The sequence below is a fragment of the Euphorbia lathyris genome, chromosome 7, assembly GCF_963576675.1.
Source record: "Euphorbia lathyris chromosome 7, ddEupLath1.1, whole genome shotgun sequence".
Taxonomy (NCBI): domain Eukaryota; kingdom Viridiplantae; phylum Streptophyta; class Magnoliopsida; order Malpighiales; family Euphorbiaceae; genus Euphorbia; species Euphorbia lathyris.
In genome coordinates, this window is record NC_088916.1 from 88,988,838 (window position 1) to 89,007,971 (window position 19,134).

Sequence of the window (19,134 nt, forward strand, 5' to 3'; positions counted from 1 at the left end):
TACAACAGATCAGGATAATCTAAAGAAGAAGTTCTCGAGATCGGGGACACGTATGGAGCGGAAGAACCGAAAACTTCCTGAAGTAGCATGAGAGAGAGGATTGCACTTGTAGTCTTTATCCTTGTCTTTTATTTTATCTTCTATTCCACAAGATGTTGTTAACCTCCGTTTGAATTCAATGAAATTTCATTTCCGCAAATTTATCCTAAACATACGTACTTACATTTGAATTCTACTCAATTGAGATATTCCCGCTTCTTATCATGGCACAGACGTAAGCTCTAAAATATACTTATTGCTCAGTACTTAGCCACTGAAGAGAGAAAATTAAGAAAAAAAATTCATGAAAAGCGATTCCCTGACTTTACGATGACAAGTCGGGCGTAGACCCATCAAACGAAGGGTTCTCACCGGCTTTTGCCAAAAAGAAGACTGAGCGACAATCAACAAAGTCCAAAAAAAAAAAGAAAAAGGAAAGAAGGAGCAAGCAAAAAGCCCTCAGAACCATGCTAGCACTAAGGCACCGACAAAGATTTCTTCCCCCAAAGGGGACACAAGTACATAAGTGCACCATTCGGAATAAGATGGGGGCAACTAACCTATCAATGATAAAGGACCCTGTTCCAGGATCATTGAAAATATCAGATCTATGATGACTCAAAGTAAAAAAAAAAGAAAAAAGAAAAAAGAGGCAATGCTGAAAAGGCTCAGAGGCAAAGTCAAGCCAATCATAAGTAAGAGAAAATTATCCAGCAAACGTAACTAGCCGAGGGGCGTCGACGGGGACAAGAGCGGTTGACATTGCCCAGCAAAGGGGTGATCAAATGTACGAGAAAAGCTCACTTTAGCAAGGAAAGATCAAATGCATAGTCGAATGAAGACAAAGGCGGTGACAAAGTTTAGAACTATGATCAATCTCAAAGGAACCGAGGAATCGTTCTCATGAAAACTAAAAAAAAAAATAAGAAAGAAAATCCCGATAGGTTGAAAATCCACAAAGGATGGCCTATGCAACAATAAGGGACACCCCAATAAGTGAAAACCTCATGGGGCGCTTATTTGAAAATTCCGGGGGGTAAAAGGAGAGCGTTAAAATAACTGAAATGTGAAAACCCGAAAGGGCATACTTTGGTGACATTGGTTAATGAACTGAGCAGTAAACAATTCAATTTATGTTTGCCAAGTGCTTTATTTAAGCTAGACGGTTGCATTTGCAATGAAAACACCCGCATCAATAGACACCCCGTCTCAACTAAAATCACACCCATAAACCGATCCAAAATCTAGAAAAAAAAAACAAAAAAAGACTATTCTTCTCTCTCATGCTCCATGAAGTTTTGTTCCTCTGCTCCTCTGCTGTCCTCTCAAGAGTCAAACTTCGACCGAAGCAACTACTCCCGAACGGCAGTATCCCTAGCTTGAGCGCACGTGAAATCTCACCTCGAGTTGGCAGGGGCATGCGCTCGTATCAACTTCTAACCCACACCAAGACAGTAACTTTAATCGGGGGCACGGCCCTACAATCAGATCAACGTCCATCTCACTCCGGAAGCTTCTCCATCAACGAAGGCATCAGGCATGAACTCATCATCAAATGCTCAGCATAGAAGTGGCCCGTGGATATGAACCCCCTGTGCTATCCGGTATCATTCACAATCGAGAAAGAAAAAAAAAAGAAGAAAAATTGAACAAAAAGGTTGGATTGAAAACCTCAAAAGAGGCGATCCAAGCAAAAGGAGAGATAGAGAAAATCGGTGAGATATAGAAAAGATGAATTGAAAACCCCTAGGGGCAGTTCATGCAAAAGGAGAGATAGAGAATATCGGAGAGATCCCATTGAGTTGAAAACCCGAAAAGGGCGGCTCAGGCAAAAATTAGGGAAAAAAATGAATACATCAAACTCTAGTTAAAAGCGAGAGCCCCTTTGACACGAGCTCATCAAGACCAAATCCTCATCCTTACAACCCTTGGTTTCAAACTTAACCTCGCCCTCATCCTCGCACTCCTTGGAGACGACCTGAAACATTATTTCTCGATCCGAAGCTACAAAAATCCTCCAAGCCTATGAAAAGGGAATCCATCCGAGCATCTCATCCACATGTACATAGTTTACATTCCCACATGTCCATACATCCATATAAAGCAAGACACATAGGCCACACATATGCACATTCAAACACACGCACGGTCACCTGCATACGCACATATAAATGTTTACATGCATCCATAGGTTAGGCTACATCCACCCATCTATATGCATCGCTACATACCTCCTCTTGACACAAGCTCATCAAAACCAAATCCCCATCCTTATAACCCTTGGTTTCAAACTTATCCTCACCCTCATCCCCGCGCACCTTGGGAATGGCCCGAAGCATCATTTATCGATTTAAAGCTACCGAAATCCTCCAGCCTATGAAACGGGAATCCATTCGACCATCTCATCCACACATACATAGTTTGCATACACACATGTCCATACATCCGCATAAAGCAAAACACATAGGCCACACTTATGCACATTCAAACACACGCACAGTCACCTGCACACACACACACATAAGTGTTTATACGCATCCATAGACTAGGCTACATTCACCCATCTATATGCATCACTACACACCTGCGGTCGATTTAGAGACTAGGGTCGCTAGAAAGAGCCATTTTGCCTGCGGTCGATTTAGAGACCAGGGTTGCTATTGAGCCATTTTGCCTGCGGTCGATTTAGAGACCAGGGTTGCTATTGAGCCACTTTGCCTGCGGTCGATTTAGAGACCAGGGTTGCTTTTGAGCCATTTTACCCACGGTCGTTGACCAGGGTTGCTTTTGAGCCATTTTTACCCACGGTCGTTGACCAGGGTTGCTTTTGAGCCATTTTTACCCGCGGTCGTGGACCAGGGTTGCTTTTGAGCCATTTTACCCGCGGTCGTTGACCAGGGTTGCTTTTGAGACATTTTACCCACGGTCGTTGACCAGGGTTGCTTTTGAGCCATCTTTACCCGCGGTCGTTGACCAGGGTTGCTTTTGAGCCATTTTTACCCGCGGTCGATTTAGAGATCAGGGTTGCTTTTGAGCCATTTTACCTGCGGTCGATTTAGAGACCAAGGTTGCTATCGAGCCACTTTACCTGCAGTCAATTTAGAGACTAGGTTCCCCAGAAAGAGCGTCCGTCTGCGGCCGATTTAGAGGCAAGGACAGGACAGCCAAGGTAAAGATCGAAGACGAAGAAGGAACTTGCGACATGGAGATCAGGTATTTCTCCTCCTACTCTATATGTGTCTTTTACTTTAATATGTTTTACATTGCATGTGTTGTATTTACGAAAATGGTTTTCGAAAAAGCACACACGTCACTGTCAAAATAGCAAAGTAGGGGCAACTGTAGACACCGAGTCGGAGGACCTGTGACGAAAACCCATAACAAGACGGTTGAAGCGGTTGGTTCCGATAATTTAAAGCAAAAATAATAACAAAAATCACAAAGGAGTCAGTAAGGGTGGTGTATCGTCAGGTGGACAGCCCGCGAGTGCTCAGCGGCATGGGACGAGCGCCTAGCGGCAGCCGGCGCGCGCCCGATAGTGCAGGGGCACGCCCGACGGCGGCTGGGTGCGCATGCCCAACTTACGTTGGGCGGGTGCCCAACGAAGTTGGGCGAACGCCCAATTGTCGTTGGGCGTCGCCCAACTTAAGTTGGGCGTTCGCCCAACTAGTGTTGGGCGATCGCCCAACCTCCTTTAGGTGACGCCCAATTTTAATCGGACGTCGCCCAAAGTTTCCGGGCATCCTTGCCTATAAAAGGCACGGATCCCCATGCATTTGAGGAAGAAAAAAGGAGGATTTTTTGGAGAGCTTCTCACTCTAAAACATTTTTTAGAGAGAGAAAGTTATTTTTTGGGAAAAAACATTTTTTTTCCTAAAAATTCCGAATTTCCTAAAAGTTAAAATTTTACCGAAAACACAAAAAACACCGGAAAAGCACGATTTGTGGAATCAATCGACTTCAACCATCAATACCGAACTTGAGGTATTATCCGAGGACTAGACTCGTTTTATTTTATTTAATTCATTTCCTTTATTTATTTATTTTTATGTTATAATTTTATTTATTTAGTTATTTATTTCTTTATCACGTTTTACTTAACTTTTCGTATTTATTTAATTTTCGTCTCGTATTAAATAAACGTTCGATTTTGTTTTAAAATAAAAACCTCGTTTTAACATCCCAATACGAACCGTGATCCGATTCAAAGGTAGTTCGGGATTAATAAAAACGTTGTAATTATAAGTTTTAAAAATATTTCTAAATAATGTTTTAAAATAAAACATCGTTTTAGGATTCTCCGTTATAGACTATGATCCAATTTTGGTAGTTCGGGGATCCGAAATGATAGAATAGATCTAATCTAAAGCTTTTGAATAAATCTGAAAAGTTGGGGACTGTTTCTGTAATTTTGCATTTTCTGTCACTAATAGCCGTTTACCGACGGATTTTCCATCGGTAAAGCTGCTGAAACTTAAAAAATCTTTTTTCCAACCCTTTTCTCATCTTTTTTGACATTTATTCTTGTATAGGTATATGTATAAATATGTAACGTATTTATTAAAACTATTTTTGGGATATATGGGCAATAATTATGTATTATATATTCATCTATTTTTTATTTAAACTTCATTCGTATCAATTTGGTTCTTTGTACAATTATATGTATATATATGGTTTTTGGGTTTGGTTTGTATTTTGAGAGTATTGGTTTCGGAAATATTAAATGATAAATGCTTTTGGGTTATTAGTTATCTATATTTAATGAATATTTGGGGGTTATTTTCTATATGCTTATCATAATAACTATTTTGGGTTAAATGCTATTTTCTTATCTATGAACCTTATTCATTATTTTTACACGTTTTTAATTAGGATGATAAGTATACTATATTTAGTATTATTTTCCTTTTTGTTAGTACACATCGATAACTATAATGTATATCATGTTTTACCTTATTTTTAATCTATAGGTGTAAATACCATTTTTATCAAAATGTATATATTTCAAAGGTGTTTGGTTGGGTGAATTTGGATTTAATTTGTTAGTTGTTGTAATTATATTCAAGTAAGGATTAATTGAGTGAAAAGGGGAAAATAAATCACAAAAAAGAGAGTTTGATTTGTTTGTTTAAATTAAAGCCTTTTTTAGATATTTCTAAGGTATAAGTTACATTTTCTTGGCATTTTTAAACCATTTCCAAAACATCACGTGTTGAAACCTTAATCCGTTCCAACGACGGGTTAAGCGAACTTTGTAATTAAAATCGTTTTCTTTCTAAATAATAGAGTTTTGAATCGTTTTCCTATCTAAATGGTTTTTGTACAAAATAAATTGACTTGTATGCTTAATCACGCTTTCTTGTTAAAGTTTTATCTCAACATTTCCAAACGCTCGAGTCGTTCCAACGGCGATTCGAGTAAACGTCATTAACGGGGTTTTAAAACGTTCCTAAAATCGTTCCAACGGCGATTAAGGTACGAACCATGTAAATAAACTCATTTTTGGGAAGTGAGCCTAGTTTAGAGATAGTGTAAAGCATAAATCACACTGTAAATAAATCGTTTCTTCCTTCTCCCCCTCTCTCTCCTATGTATTTTATAAATGGGTGATTCTCTACTAAAATGGCTTTCAATAATATATGCTCGAAAACGGGTTTCAAAACAAGAAAGAAAAGGTTTCAAATGAATTTTAAACTTAAAGAAATATGCGATTAGTCCGTTATCGCCTAACACGCTGAGTAGGAGGCCGGTGGTTCATAACCGGGCGATGTCGGGGTGCCTAGTAGCCTTTCGCCGGAAAGGAGCTAGCCTTCTCGGCTTGTACCTAAGTTTCCCGAACACTCACCGGTCTCCCGCAAGGGATCGGTGTTCATTTTCCCATTCGTGGGTGGCGACTCTTCCATACTCCGAGCTCCGGTCCTGCCGAGCAGCTTGATTCCACGATTGGTTGCTTTCGGCGCCAATCACCGCTTACGTTGCCATGAGGTGTCCACCCCCCAGTCCGCCCGGGAGATTAGGCCGCGGCACCTCGTCTAACAGCTGCTTTCATAGATCTAATGCATCGACTGTTCAAGCCTTACCTAGATCACTTTATGATTGTATTTATTGATGACATTCTGGTTTACTCCAAAAGTAAGGAAGAACGTGAGGAACATCTAAGACTGGTGTTGCAAACCTTGATAGCCAAGCAGTTGACGCGAAACTCGACAAATGTGAATTTTGACTAGACCAAGTGATCTTCCTAGGACACGTCATTTCAGCGGAGGGAGTTTTTGTTGATCCTAACATGGTTGAAGCAGTTGTTAAATGGGAACCACCAACTAGTCCTACAAAAGTGCAAAGTTTCTTGGATTTAGGGGGTTATTATCGTCGTTTTGTGAAGGATTTTCCATTATTGTAGCCCCCCTGACTAAATTGTTGAGAAAGAATGCCAAGTTTGAATGGAGTGATGAATATCAAGAAAGCTTTGAAAAGCTTAAGCTTGTTTAACTTCAAGCCCTGTTCTTACTCTTCCGACTAGTAATTGTGGATATGTGGTGTATATAGTGATGCTTCAAGAAAAGGATTGGGATGTGTTCTGGTGCAAAATGGGAAAGTAGTGGCATATGCTTCAAGGGAACTTCGGCCTCATGAAATGAATTATCCAACACATGACCTAGAGCTTGCAGCAGTGGTTTTTGCCTTGAAAACATAGAGACACTGCCTTTATGGAGAAACCTGTCAGATTTTCATAGATCACAAGAGTTTGAAGTACTTGCTCTCACAGAAATAATTGAACCTCAGGCAAAGAAGATGGGTGGAGTTGTTGAAAGATTATGATCTCACAATTGAATACCATCCGGGTAAAGCTAATGTTGTGGCTGATGCTCTTAGTCGAATGTCTTATGGCAAATTGGCATATGTGAAGACAATAAGGCTTCCTTTGTTAATAGATTTGCGTGCCTTTGGTGTGGAGTTAGAGATGAATCATTCTGGAGCGTTGATAGCAACACTCAAAGTAAGGCCCGTTTTGGTGGATAGGATACGAGAAGCTCAACTACAAGATGAGAAGTTTGATAAAATTGTTAGAGAGGTGAAAGGTGGTGACCGCACTGATTATTCTCTTCTTGATGATGGGACACTAATGAAGGGTGAGAGATTGTGTGCACCCAGTGTGGAAGCATTAACAAGAGTGATCATGGAAGAAGCTCATTGTTCAGCTTATGCTTTACATCCTGGAAGTACTAAGATGTATCGAACTCTAAGGGAGAATTATTGATGGCAAGGAATGAAGAAAGATATAGCAGAGTTGGTGGCCAAATGTTCGATGTGTCAACAAGTCAAAGCAGAACACCAATGTTCATCAGGTCTTCTTCAACCACTCCCTATTCATGAATGGAAATGGGAACACATCACCATTGATTTTGTGTCTAGTTTGTCTCGTACTCAACATGGACATGACTCAGTTTGGGTCATAGTTGATAGATTGACCAAATCAGCCCACTTTTTACCCATTAGGATGGACCTGGATTAACTTGCAGAATTTTATGTTAGTGAGATTGTCAGATTACATGACATTCCTATTTCCATTGTGTCTGATAGGGATCCTCGCTTTACATCTCAGTTTTGACATAGTTTGCATCGTGCCATGGGGACTAAATTAAAGTTTAGTGCTTCTTTTCACCTGCAAACAGATGGACAGTCAGAACGTAGCATTCAGACCTTAGAGGAGATGTTGAGGGCTTGTGTTATGGAGTTCAAGGGTAGTTGGAACAGTCATTTGCCTTTGATTGAGTTTGCCTATATAACAGTTTCCATATCAGTTTGGGGATGGCTCCTTATAAGGCGTTGTATGGAAGAAAGTGGTAGAACACCGGTATGTTGGGAAGAAAGTGTAAAACGAAATTTTGTTTGTTTAGGATTCGCGGACAAGGTTGGGGAATCTCGAATAGGATGGGGAGTGGGGATGGGGAATGTAATGCTCACATCGCCCCATTTACATTCCTAATTATGTTTACTTCAAAGAACCATTCAAATTAAAAGGTTAAGTTGATGATGAAATTCCAATGTAGTTTTTTTTATTCTTATCTATAACAATGTCAACCTAATCGGATTACTGTCCATTACCTATCGTGTTTTGAGTTACCTGTTATTTTACTATGTATCTTTATTAATGGTTACATTTAAGCTTAATATATCAGGAACTCCTTTCAATTTGGACAAAAAAAGTAGATTGACTCTCTAAACTTATAAACTATCTCGTTGGCCCTATAAACTTGCTTAAAATAACATATTGGCCACCTGAGTTTCACTACAAGAAAAAAGAGGTATTAGTATGCAAAATATATTAAGAGTATAAAAATCTCTTATCAAGATTATATATAATAAGAGAAAATTCTATAATTATATTATTAATAAGTAAAACACATTTTTTTGTTTAATTTTTTTAAATATCCTCTTATTAATTGATAGTAAATTAAAACCTTTATTATTTTTATTTTCATAAAAAAAAGCGCCTTACTAATTGCAATGAAAGAAATTAGGACTTATTAATTATAATAGTAACAATGAAATCCCTTATTAATTTTTTTTTTGATTTTAGGGCTAAATTTCATGAGTATTAAATAATGTGCTAAAGTAAAAATATAGTGACTAATAATTATTTAATCTATTAAATATATTAGCTATTCTAATTCTAATGTAAATATATTAATTATTTCATTTTTTATATGTTGAAAATTTTGTATAATATTCCAAAAGGCATATTAGTAATTAACGCTACTATGTCATGTTTCCACCTATTTCCCCCTAAGACAAAAGACTTCAAAAAAAACATGTCACCAAAATATTTCTTAAACTAGATAGAGATTTTCAACAGTTCAATCGATTGGTAAGAATGAACTTTGTCTTGCGATTTGGACAAATTTGTCCAAATCGCAAGACAAAGTTCATTCTTACGTGAACACTACCTTCAACCTTACACATGCCTACGCCCATAATGATTAGACGTTCACCCTTCTCCCACAATGAAGACGTAAACCAGTTTAATCTAGAGACTTCAGATGAGGGGGGATCTCATATCATATAATTTATCATAATACACATGGACCAATAACAATTGAATATGTTTTCTTTTCCAAGTCTGTGATCAAACACAAAAAGATGAGATTATGATCTACTTACTAGCATTTAGTCAATTTAGTGGGGCATTTTTTATCCTTCCAAAATAATAAAATATGACAATATTTTGTACTTTCCAATCTCCACATTAAATGAAACTAACAATTTTTTTTTACTTTTTTTTAGTGACCAGCGGAATTCGCTGACCTACGAATAAATGAGATTGACACATTACCTATATCCTTAATAAGGATTTTGCAATCTTCAATAACTAGATCCAGAGCCGAATTGCCACTAGTTTCTCGCTGAATAGCATACACTAGCAATTGTGAATCCGATTCTACTAACACGTTCTGTCTACCAGAATCCTTCAGCCAGCTCAACGCCTCATGACACGAGATCGCCTCAACAAGAAAAGGGTCAAGACAACAGTAAACAGTACCGTTACCTGCAGCTTGGAACCCGCCATCACTATCCCGCAGGATGAATCCATAACCGGCAGTACTCGAGGCAGAAAATATGGCCCCATCAATATTAAGTTTTAACATACCTTGTGGGGGTTTGCACCATTTCTGAGTTACTTCAGCAGTCGTCACCACCGCACCACTTCCTTGGCTTTGAGCAGCTTTCCAACTTGAGATAAATTGCATGGCATGGAGAAGAGTATGGTAGGTGTCATGACTTGTTTTGACCATACTCTATTGTTCCGGTTAAGCCATAAGAACCAGCAGCAGACTGCCGTCGTACCAGTTTCCGATGGAAACAATAACCCCAACTTCTCCCAGAACTCCCTAAACGAAGAGCAAGAATCTCCCAAACCTGCAACACTAGTCAGACCCCAGAAAAATCGAGCCTGACGGCAGCCAACTAAGGCATGGAAGTCATCCTCCTCCGATTGCAGGCAAGATGGACACAAGTTATTGATCGGAACCCTTCTAGCAGATAAAGCGCTCAGCGACGGTAAACAGCCAGCCAAGGTTCTCCAAATTAGATTTTTTACCTTGGGCGGTACCTGAAGTGCCCACACTGAACCCCAATTAACTCCATCAATTGTCAATGATGGGTTATTGCCATATTTTTCAGACCACATGTGTTTATACGCACTTTTCACACAAAACTTGCCTCTTTTTCCCAATACCATCCCCACGCATCAGCCACCAAACGGTGACTGATGCTATTACAGATTGTGGGTTGTCAAAAGTCAGTATGAAGGGTTATCCGTTCATGTGGGAAAGAGGTCGTGGTTCAAAAAATGCTATAGAAGAGAAACTTGATCGGGCGCTTGCTAATAACAGTTGGTTTATGCAGTTCAGTTCGGCTTCTGTCTTGAATGAGGATGCTCAATGTAGTGATCATACGGTACTCTTCTTATCTCTAATTAACACTATGGGTTCTATGTCTCACCGTTTTCGGTTTGAAAATGATTGGATCAAAGAAGCTGATTGCAGAGACCAGATAATTTTGGCCTGGGAACATTCAAATGCTAGAGGAACTTTGGTTAAATAGGAAAAATGTGGCGAAATACTTGTAGCTTGGGGAAACAACATTCGTAGCCGATTTAAGAAAGAAATTCATTGTTGCAGATCAGAAATTAGAAGACTAAAATCTTGTACTGATAGGCTGGGGATCGAAGCACTATTGGCTGCTAGGAATCGCCTTGATGAGCTTCTCCTCCAACAAGAAGCCTATTGGAAGCAGAGAAGCAAGATACTTTGGCTCAAAGCTGGTGACCAGAACTCAAATTTTTTTCACTCGGCTGCTAACAGTAGGCGCAAAAGGAATGAAATTCGACCACTGAAAGATGAGGAAGGAAACTGGGTCAACTGAGAGAATTTTTTTTACTTAAAATCCTATATATGTAGCAAATTTACACCTGCTCTCTTTTTTACCAATTAACCAAACTAACCTATATATTATTATAATAATATATATGGGGCCCTAGGCAATTGCCTAGGTTGCCTAGAAGCCCAGCCGGCCCTGTGTAAACTACCTGAGATTGAGCATGACATGCTCGGTTTGCCTAGTTATCATGGTAGAGAGAGTTAGAATTAGAATATCTATGGGAAGTATTCTATTTTTATGTTAGTTGAATGTATCGTGGCTCCCAATTTTTAATTAAAATGTAAAAGGTACTAAATTGTACCCACATCATTACTTCATGTATATTTTTAACATAAAATTAAATCTAAGCACCAAACTGCAATTTGGGATTAAGATTTAGCTACTACATTTGTAATTTATTCGACCAATTACAATGAGGAAAAAGAGAGGGGCACTTATGGAAATACAAACAAAATAAATTTACCCTTGTTTGAGAGTGAGTTAATTGAGGTAAATGGAAGAAGAGTAATGGAATATTAAATATCATATTAAATGAAGGTTAATTTCCAAACTCTAACCTGTAAATTGAGATTAGTGGAAATAACCGAAAGTTCATTTAAAAAAATTTATTTTTGCATAGTAAATTTAACTTTCATTTCCTTTTATATTTAAACTCGCAAATGAAATTAAACTTTTAACCTAATTTACATTCTAGAAACTCTCAAATAAAGTTAATTTTTAATTTTCTTTTCCATTTTCTTTTTCCTTCCTTTCCATTAGGCCTTTATATCTCAACCCATTAACCTTCAAACTCCTAAACAAATTAGGGTTGCCGCACAAGATTTTTGTCTTTCTTTTCTTTGTTGTTTCAAAGTGAGCCGGCTTATCTCCTCAGTTATTTTGAGAAGAGTAATCAACATCAAAAAGAAAAATGGTAAGATTTCTTCCCTCTTTTATTCTTCTATATGTCATCTGAATTCTTACTGTAAAACAAGGTAGATGCTTTTATAATCTGATTTGTTTTTCTTTTTATTGATTGTAGCTAGGAATTTATTTTGCATATCATCAAACTAGTTGAAAAAAAAATCCTACTTTTTTGTTTTAGGGTTTCGAGATTTCATGTTCCGTCTTACTGTATATGAGAGAGTGAAGGCTGTCGTTTGCCTAGAAATTTTTTGGTTATTATTGTTCCTTTGAGAGTATTTGGCTATTTTCCATAGAAAGGACAAATATTTGTTGTTCTCACTATACCATAAAACCCCCTAATGCAACCAAATTTGAATTTGTTGCTTGAAAATTGATGCATTAAATGAGTTTCTTTTGTTGTATTTCAATAATGTTGCATTTTTGTTGCAATAATCTTTAAATTAGCAAAATTATAAAAAATTATGCAACAAAAATATTAATTGTTGCTTGTCATGTTGCTTTTAAGAAAGTTAATCTAACAATTTTTTTAAATTGTTACAAAAAAAAATAAGGTAAAACCGACAAAGCAACAAAATTATAATTGTTGCATTGAAATTTAAGTGGTCTAATGCAACAAAAATAAAGAAAAGCTAACAAATATATAATGTTGCAATTAAAATAATTTATTATTTTATTAATATATATATATATATATAAATATTAATTATTGGAAACAATTGTATAATATTAAATATTAATTTTTTATTAATATACAAACTTGTAAAAGAAATTTTCTAATTTTTATTAGACGTGGACATGGACCGGGCTGGGCCGGGCTCGGCCGAGCGTTTCTCTACTACCGGGCTGGGCATGGACCGGGCCGGGCCGGGCTTGTAGTAAAGCCTGAAACGTGACTGGGCTCAATTTTGGGCCATAGACTCTTATATAAACACATGAAAACCAAAACGTTTCTCTACTACCGCGAAACGACATAGCGTCAAACCCACTCTTTCTTCTTCTTGCAGTTCCATACGGACTAAAACCCTAGTAAAATCCTCTGCTCCATCGTTTTCCTTTCTGTCTACCCCAAGACAGCTTCTTTGATACCATCCTTATCTTTTTACATCGAATAGTTGTTGAATTTGAGAAATGTTGCGCAGAAACATTCGTTTGAGGAGAGAGTATTTGTACAGAAAGAGCTTAGAAGGCAAAGAGCGATTGCTTTATGAGAAGAAGCGCAAAATCAGAGACGCCTTAGCTGGTAAAAATCGAAAATCAAAATCGAGTTTATGTTACTTCTTTTTGTGCGTACGCAAATTTTTGATTGGTTCATGTGTTTTCTTCATAGAGGGGAAGCCAATTCCTACTGAGCTTAGGAACGAAGAAGCTGCTCTTCGTCAAGAAATTGACCTTGAAGATGAAAATACTGCTAGTAAGTTTTGAAGTATTGAATTTGGGCTCAATTTGGGGTTGTTGATTCATGTTTTTTTTTTTGCTTTTTATTGTTGAAATTTAGATCCGAAGTCCAGCATTGATGACGAGTATGCAAGAGCAACTAAAAAAGATCCTAAAATTTTGCTGACTACATCTCGCAATCCTAGTGCCCCTCTTGTACAATTTGTGAAGGTTGGGCATATGTGATATTATTTTAAAGGTTTTGTTATTTCCCCCCAATTGCTCCCCCGAGGTTTACATGTTAACTTAATAAAGCTATGGATAATAATTTATGTTAACTCTGTGAGTGAATCTTTTACTGTTACTTGGCATGGTTTTCAACACTAGTAGCTTCCTATCAATTGATTATACATTTATAAAGGAAGTGTGCAGATTTATTTATTTACTTGTCTAATTTCTCTAAAGATGTAATTAAACTTGTGGGTATGGTTTAATGGTTTAATGCTTGTCTAAATTCATCATCTGTAACTTTTATATATTTTAATGGTTTAATGCTTGTTGGCTATTTTATGTTTTTTAGTTCATTTTTTAATTAAGTCATCTAAGCCAACATGATTCTTATAGCAACATATCATGTGGCAGCAGTTAAGTTCATTCATGAACTAAATGGCTAACAGGTAATACTTCTGATTGGATTATGTAATGTTAGTGTAGTGCAGTTCAAAATTCATTTTTATTATAGTAATTTTGTTAATGTTATATGGTTGTTAGAAGCATATTAGATTGCATTGAAAATGAGTAAAGTAGATGCTCCTGTGTTCTATTGATTAATTTTAGCCTAGACATTGCTGATTGACGGTTGCTATTTTGCACTAGAGACATGGTGGTGTTTTTCGTTTTAGTATATTTGACATTTGGATATAATCGGTCCATTTGATTTTGGTTTTCAGATCCTCCCGTTCAAACTGCCGCTGAGGATAAATGGGAAGCAGGTTAGCAGGGTCAACTCAGAGAAATCACCTCCTAATTCCTCAAAAAGAATACTCTCTATGAACTCTCAGACAGTCCTCGATTTATCAAATTCACCAACTGCTTCTGTGAACCAGAACTCCTATTTTCAACCCCATAACGAGTTCACCCATGAACCTTTCTTCTTCCCCTCTCAACACACAGCAACCGGAGCTGTCTCCGGTACCGGAACGGGATCTTTTACACAAGGGTTTTGCTTCTCTGATCTATCAAATGTTGTTCAAGTTCAAGATCATACAGTAGGACCTTGTACTAATCTTTTACTAAGTGAGATTGTGAATTCTGATCATCACACTTCAAAGAAAGATGATCATCATAAGAACATGAAGATGCAACCAATGCTTGATTATTCATTCACATCTCCAATTCTCACACCTTAGGCCTTGCTCCTCCTTTCCCTCTCTCTTTTACTAATCACACAAACGGTATCACTAATGTTTCATCTACCATCACTCAAGGTAATTTCACGTACCACGAGATCTCAAAGTTAAACGTGATTGAGCGACAGTAGTCGTGTTTTGTATGCCCTAATTGCAAGTGTGTGAAAATAGGTCTTGAGAAGAATATACTTTTGTTGAATCATAAGATGTGATTGATTTACATGTAAAAGTAAGTAAAAAGCCATTTATGGTTGAATGAGGGACAGAATGGTAATTTAAGAAGTGAACTGTTTGTGAAAATCTAGCTAGTGTAAGATGGATATAGATGGATGGACGTGTGCATGGGTTGGTTGGTTTAGTATTTTATTGTTGATTGAAATAGACATGGTATGGTATGGTATGGTATGAGAGAAATGATTGTGTGGATGCAGGTGTAGTGGAGGGAGGAAGATCGATGGTGTTTATAAATGATGTAGCATTTGAAATAGGAGGTGGACCGTTCAATGTGAGAGAAGCATTTGGAGATGAAAATATGTTGATTCATTCATCAGGACATCCAGTATTAAAAAATAAATGGGGTATCACTCTCCATTCTCTACAGCATGGAGCTTCTTACTATTTAGTACCACTTTCCATCACTGAACATGTTATGTTAGTCCTTTATTCTCTTCTAATTTATTTATTTTTCCTTTAGTACCACTTTTTACTATTTAGTACCACTTTCAATCTAATGTTTTTTTATTTCCTTTATTTTCAGTCGTGAGAAAAGAATCCCGTGACCCGAATGCATGGCATAGGCGGAGGAGCTGAACGGCTTCTGGCAGCGGGTTTATTGAGGATCAGAATTCCATTAAATCGAAAGTTCAGTGGATGTCTTTAGGTATTTCTCAGACGAACTATTGATTTCTGATGTTCTTTCTTCCTTTTGTCGACCATTATCTGAGATGAAATGTGACTATATAACGTGATTGAAATATTGTGAATTCTTTATGAGTGGATCTAGATTGTGAACCTACAGACTTTGAGCTGGTTTAGTGAATTGGTAGTTAAGATCTATCAAATGGATTTGCTTAACAGATGTTCTAAGTCAGCTTTAATGCTCTGCTCTTTTTTAACAAAAATATAACAATACCTCTTAAATTGAGAATTTAAAAACTTAAAGTGCTTGATTTTTAATTTCAAACAGATTGAAGATGTCAAATGAATTTGTAAACAGTCCCGATTTCCTTTGTTCATGTTCAGTTTGAATAAAAACCGTGTTTGATCTGTTCCAAAATTGAACACCAAATAGGTTGTATATTTGTTATTAAGAAGCTGCGGGGTAAATCTTATTCCCTCGTTTTGATTTTGTGTGATTCGAAGGAAATCTTATCTTTTCCTGTCAGCATCATTGAACTCCCAACCAAAGGAAATCTTCAATCTTTTCATCAATCTTTCAAATCCCTGCTTATTCCTTCAGCAAAACTTTGGGGTCATGTTTCGTTTGTAATATTATGGTGAACTGTAAATGAAATTTAAAAAGTGCATTAACTTAAATGATTTCTGGTCATGCAGGTCTTATACTGCTTGTCAATCATTCATACTCTTAGCTGATCTTGATTTAAGGCATGCTGTCGAGCTTTTTAGTCTACAGGGACCTGCCTGGGAAAAGGAGAAGCTAACGAGTGACATCGATGAAAGATTGTGGTTTCTTAGAATTTGAAAACTATGTATTGGACATATATTATGATACTCTTATCTTATTGTATAAGAGATTGTGTATGTATGAATTGGATCATTGTTTGTAAATATATTTGTCATATTTTATATTACACTTTCCGAAATTAGTCAAAGTTTGCATTTATTACAGGTTGAAATTATTAAAAAGAAATGCAACAAAAAAGATGCAGATTACAATTGTTGCAAAAAGCTACCAAATATGTTGCAGGTTTTCAGTTCAAATTGTTGCAAAATCTAATAAATATGTTGCAGAATTTAGTTAAAATTGTTGCAATTTCAACCAATTATGTTGCAAATTCGAACTAAAATTGTTGCAAAATTCATAAAATTTGTTGCAAATAGCAATATTCGTGTTGCAGAAACTATTAAAATTGTTGAAAAAATTAAATAAATTAGTTGCATTAGATTTAATGTAACAATAATTATATGTTGCATTATTTTGTAAATTTGTTGCTTTAATCAAAAATTTGTTGAAACTAATTAAAATATATCCAACAATTGTTAATTGTTGCTATTGTTTACAAATTGTTGCATTAGCAAATAATGCTACAGGAGCTACCGCGGATTTTGTTGCATTAGGCCTATTTTTGGCCTAATGCAACTCAAAAAGGGGTCTAAGCCAACAATTTCACTTGGTTGTAGTAGGGGTTTTATGGTGTAGTGTCAAATTTTTAACTGTTTTTTCAGATTAGCTAGTTTAAGCCTTTGTTTGGGAGGAGGTTAATGAGAGTAAATGGAAGTAACGGAATGTTAAGTATTAAGTTAACTTTGTTTGGGAGTTATTTTTTGAGAGTAAATGGAGGTTAATGGGGTTAAATCTTTACTTCCTCTAACCTCCAAACTCTAACCTCCAAATTGGGGGTTAATGGGAGTAACGTAAACTTTTTTAAAATTTCTTATCTCTTAAGTGTAAATTTAACCTTCATTCCCCTCCATATTTAAGCTCCCAAACAAGGTTAAACATTTAACCTCATTTACATCCTATAAAACTCCCAAACAAGGTTAACGTTTAACTTTCCATTCCATCACTTCCCTTCCATTTCCATTACCTCCTTTAACTCTCACCTCCATTAACCTCCAACTCCCAAACAAAGGCTAAGTCTTCTCACTGGTGTTGCACAAGTCCTAGACTTTTTGTTTTCTCTTTTTAAGCATTAGAATACTTACATAATATTTTTCTCTGATAAACTGTTGGAAGAGTATAAGGTGTGTTACTTGTGGGATGTTTATCAGTCATTAAGATATGTGCTGAGCCTGTATATTTTTGTGTGCACTGCAGGCAAGAGGTTTGAAGAAACACTTGAAGAGGCTCAATGCCCCCAAACATTGGATGCTTGACAAACTTGGTGGTGCTTTTGTATGTTAACTATCTATTTAAACTCAATTATCCTTGTATACATGCATACCTGTTATTGTGGCTCTAATTCCTTACTTTTTTGTTTCTTATGTTATATATTAGGCACCCAAACCATCATCTGGACCTCACAAGTCCAGGGAATGCTTGCCGTTAATTCTTATCATGCGTAACAGGCTTAAGTATGCTCTCACTTATCGTGAAGTCATTGCTATTCTAATGCAGCGTCATGTTCTCGTTGATGGGAAGGTTAGGACAGATCAAACGTATCCTTCTGGTTTTATGGGTACGTGGACTTCTGGCCTCACACATTTTTTCTTTCTATGTACAATTAGGGTTAAATGTTGGCAGCTTTTTCTGATTTCTTCCTTTTGAGCATTGGTTGTTGATAAATGGCCAAATTTTATGCATAATTATTTGGCCAAATATGTTATTATTGTGTTTTATCTTTTCCAAGGTTTGAATTTGTATTATATTGATTACTTGCTTTAATTTTACATGCACAGATGTTGTGTCAATTCCAAAAACAAATGAGAACTTTCGTCTCCTCTATGACACCAAAGGCCGCTTCCGTCTCCATTCCATTAGAGATGATGAGGCAAAGGTTACGTCTGTTTCTATCACATAAGACTTTAGTTTTATATAAATCATGTGTACTCTAACTGAGATCAAATGTTAAATTTTAGTCGGGGGACTAAATGGTGATATAATCAATGTTATGCAGTTCAAGCTTTGCAAAGTCGGCTCGGTTCAATTTGGCCAAAAGGGAATCCCTTACCTCAACACCTATGATGGGCGCACTATTCGTTATCCAGATCCACTCATCAAAGCCAATGACACTATAAAGCTAGACCTGGAGAGCAACAAAATTACTGCATTCATCAAGTTTGATGTGGGAAATATTGTGATGGTGACTGGAGGGAGGAACAGAGGACGAGTTGGAGTGATAAAAAATAGGGAAAAGCACAAGGGATGTTTCGAGACTATTCACATGGAAGATGCAACCGGGCATGAGTTTGCTACCCGGTTGGGAAATGTGTTCACCATTGGAAAGGGGACAAAACCATGGGTATCTCTTCCAAAAGGGAAAGGTATTAAGCTGTCCATTATTGAGGAGGCGAGAAAGAGGCAGGCTGCAGCAGCACAAACAGTTTCCTAAAAGGGCTTTTAAGGTTGGGGTAACTTTTTTGAGGTACTATGTTCTCTTGCTTATGAGGCCTTTCGAACTTCATGCCGGAAGGGAGTTAGTTTTATTGAACGTTTGATGAGGGTTACTTGATTTATTCTAGGTGCATTACAGTTTGAATTGTTCTGTTTATTTTTATCTATAGGCAAAATTGATTCAATTAATTAACAACTAATGCAGTTGAAGAAATGGCTTGCAAGTGG

General features: G+C 37.0%; 1 protein-coding gene and 1 pseudogene across 1 annotated transcript; both read left to right on the forward strand.

The window, feature by feature from the left end:
* The first annotated feature begins 12,865 nt into the window (after positions 1-12,865).
* On the forward strand, positions 12,866-15,535 carry LOC136201141 (uncharacterized; annotated as a pseudogene).
* A 2,135-nt stretch (positions 15,536-17,670) lies between these two features.
* Positions 17,671-18,932, forward strand: LOC136235769 (small ribosomal subunit protein eS4-like). Its single transcript, XM_066025777.1, has 4 exons — positions 17,671-17,748; positions 17,851-18,031; positions 18,252-18,349; positions 18,470-18,932. Exons 1-4 carry the CDS (start codon positions 17,722-17,724, stop codon positions 18,902-18,904), a joined length of 741 nt encoding a protein of 246 aa, XP_065881849.1. The 5' UTR covers positions 17,671-17,721; the 3' UTR covers positions 18,905-18,932.
* The last annotated feature ends 202 nt before the right edge of the window (positions 18,933-19,134 follow it).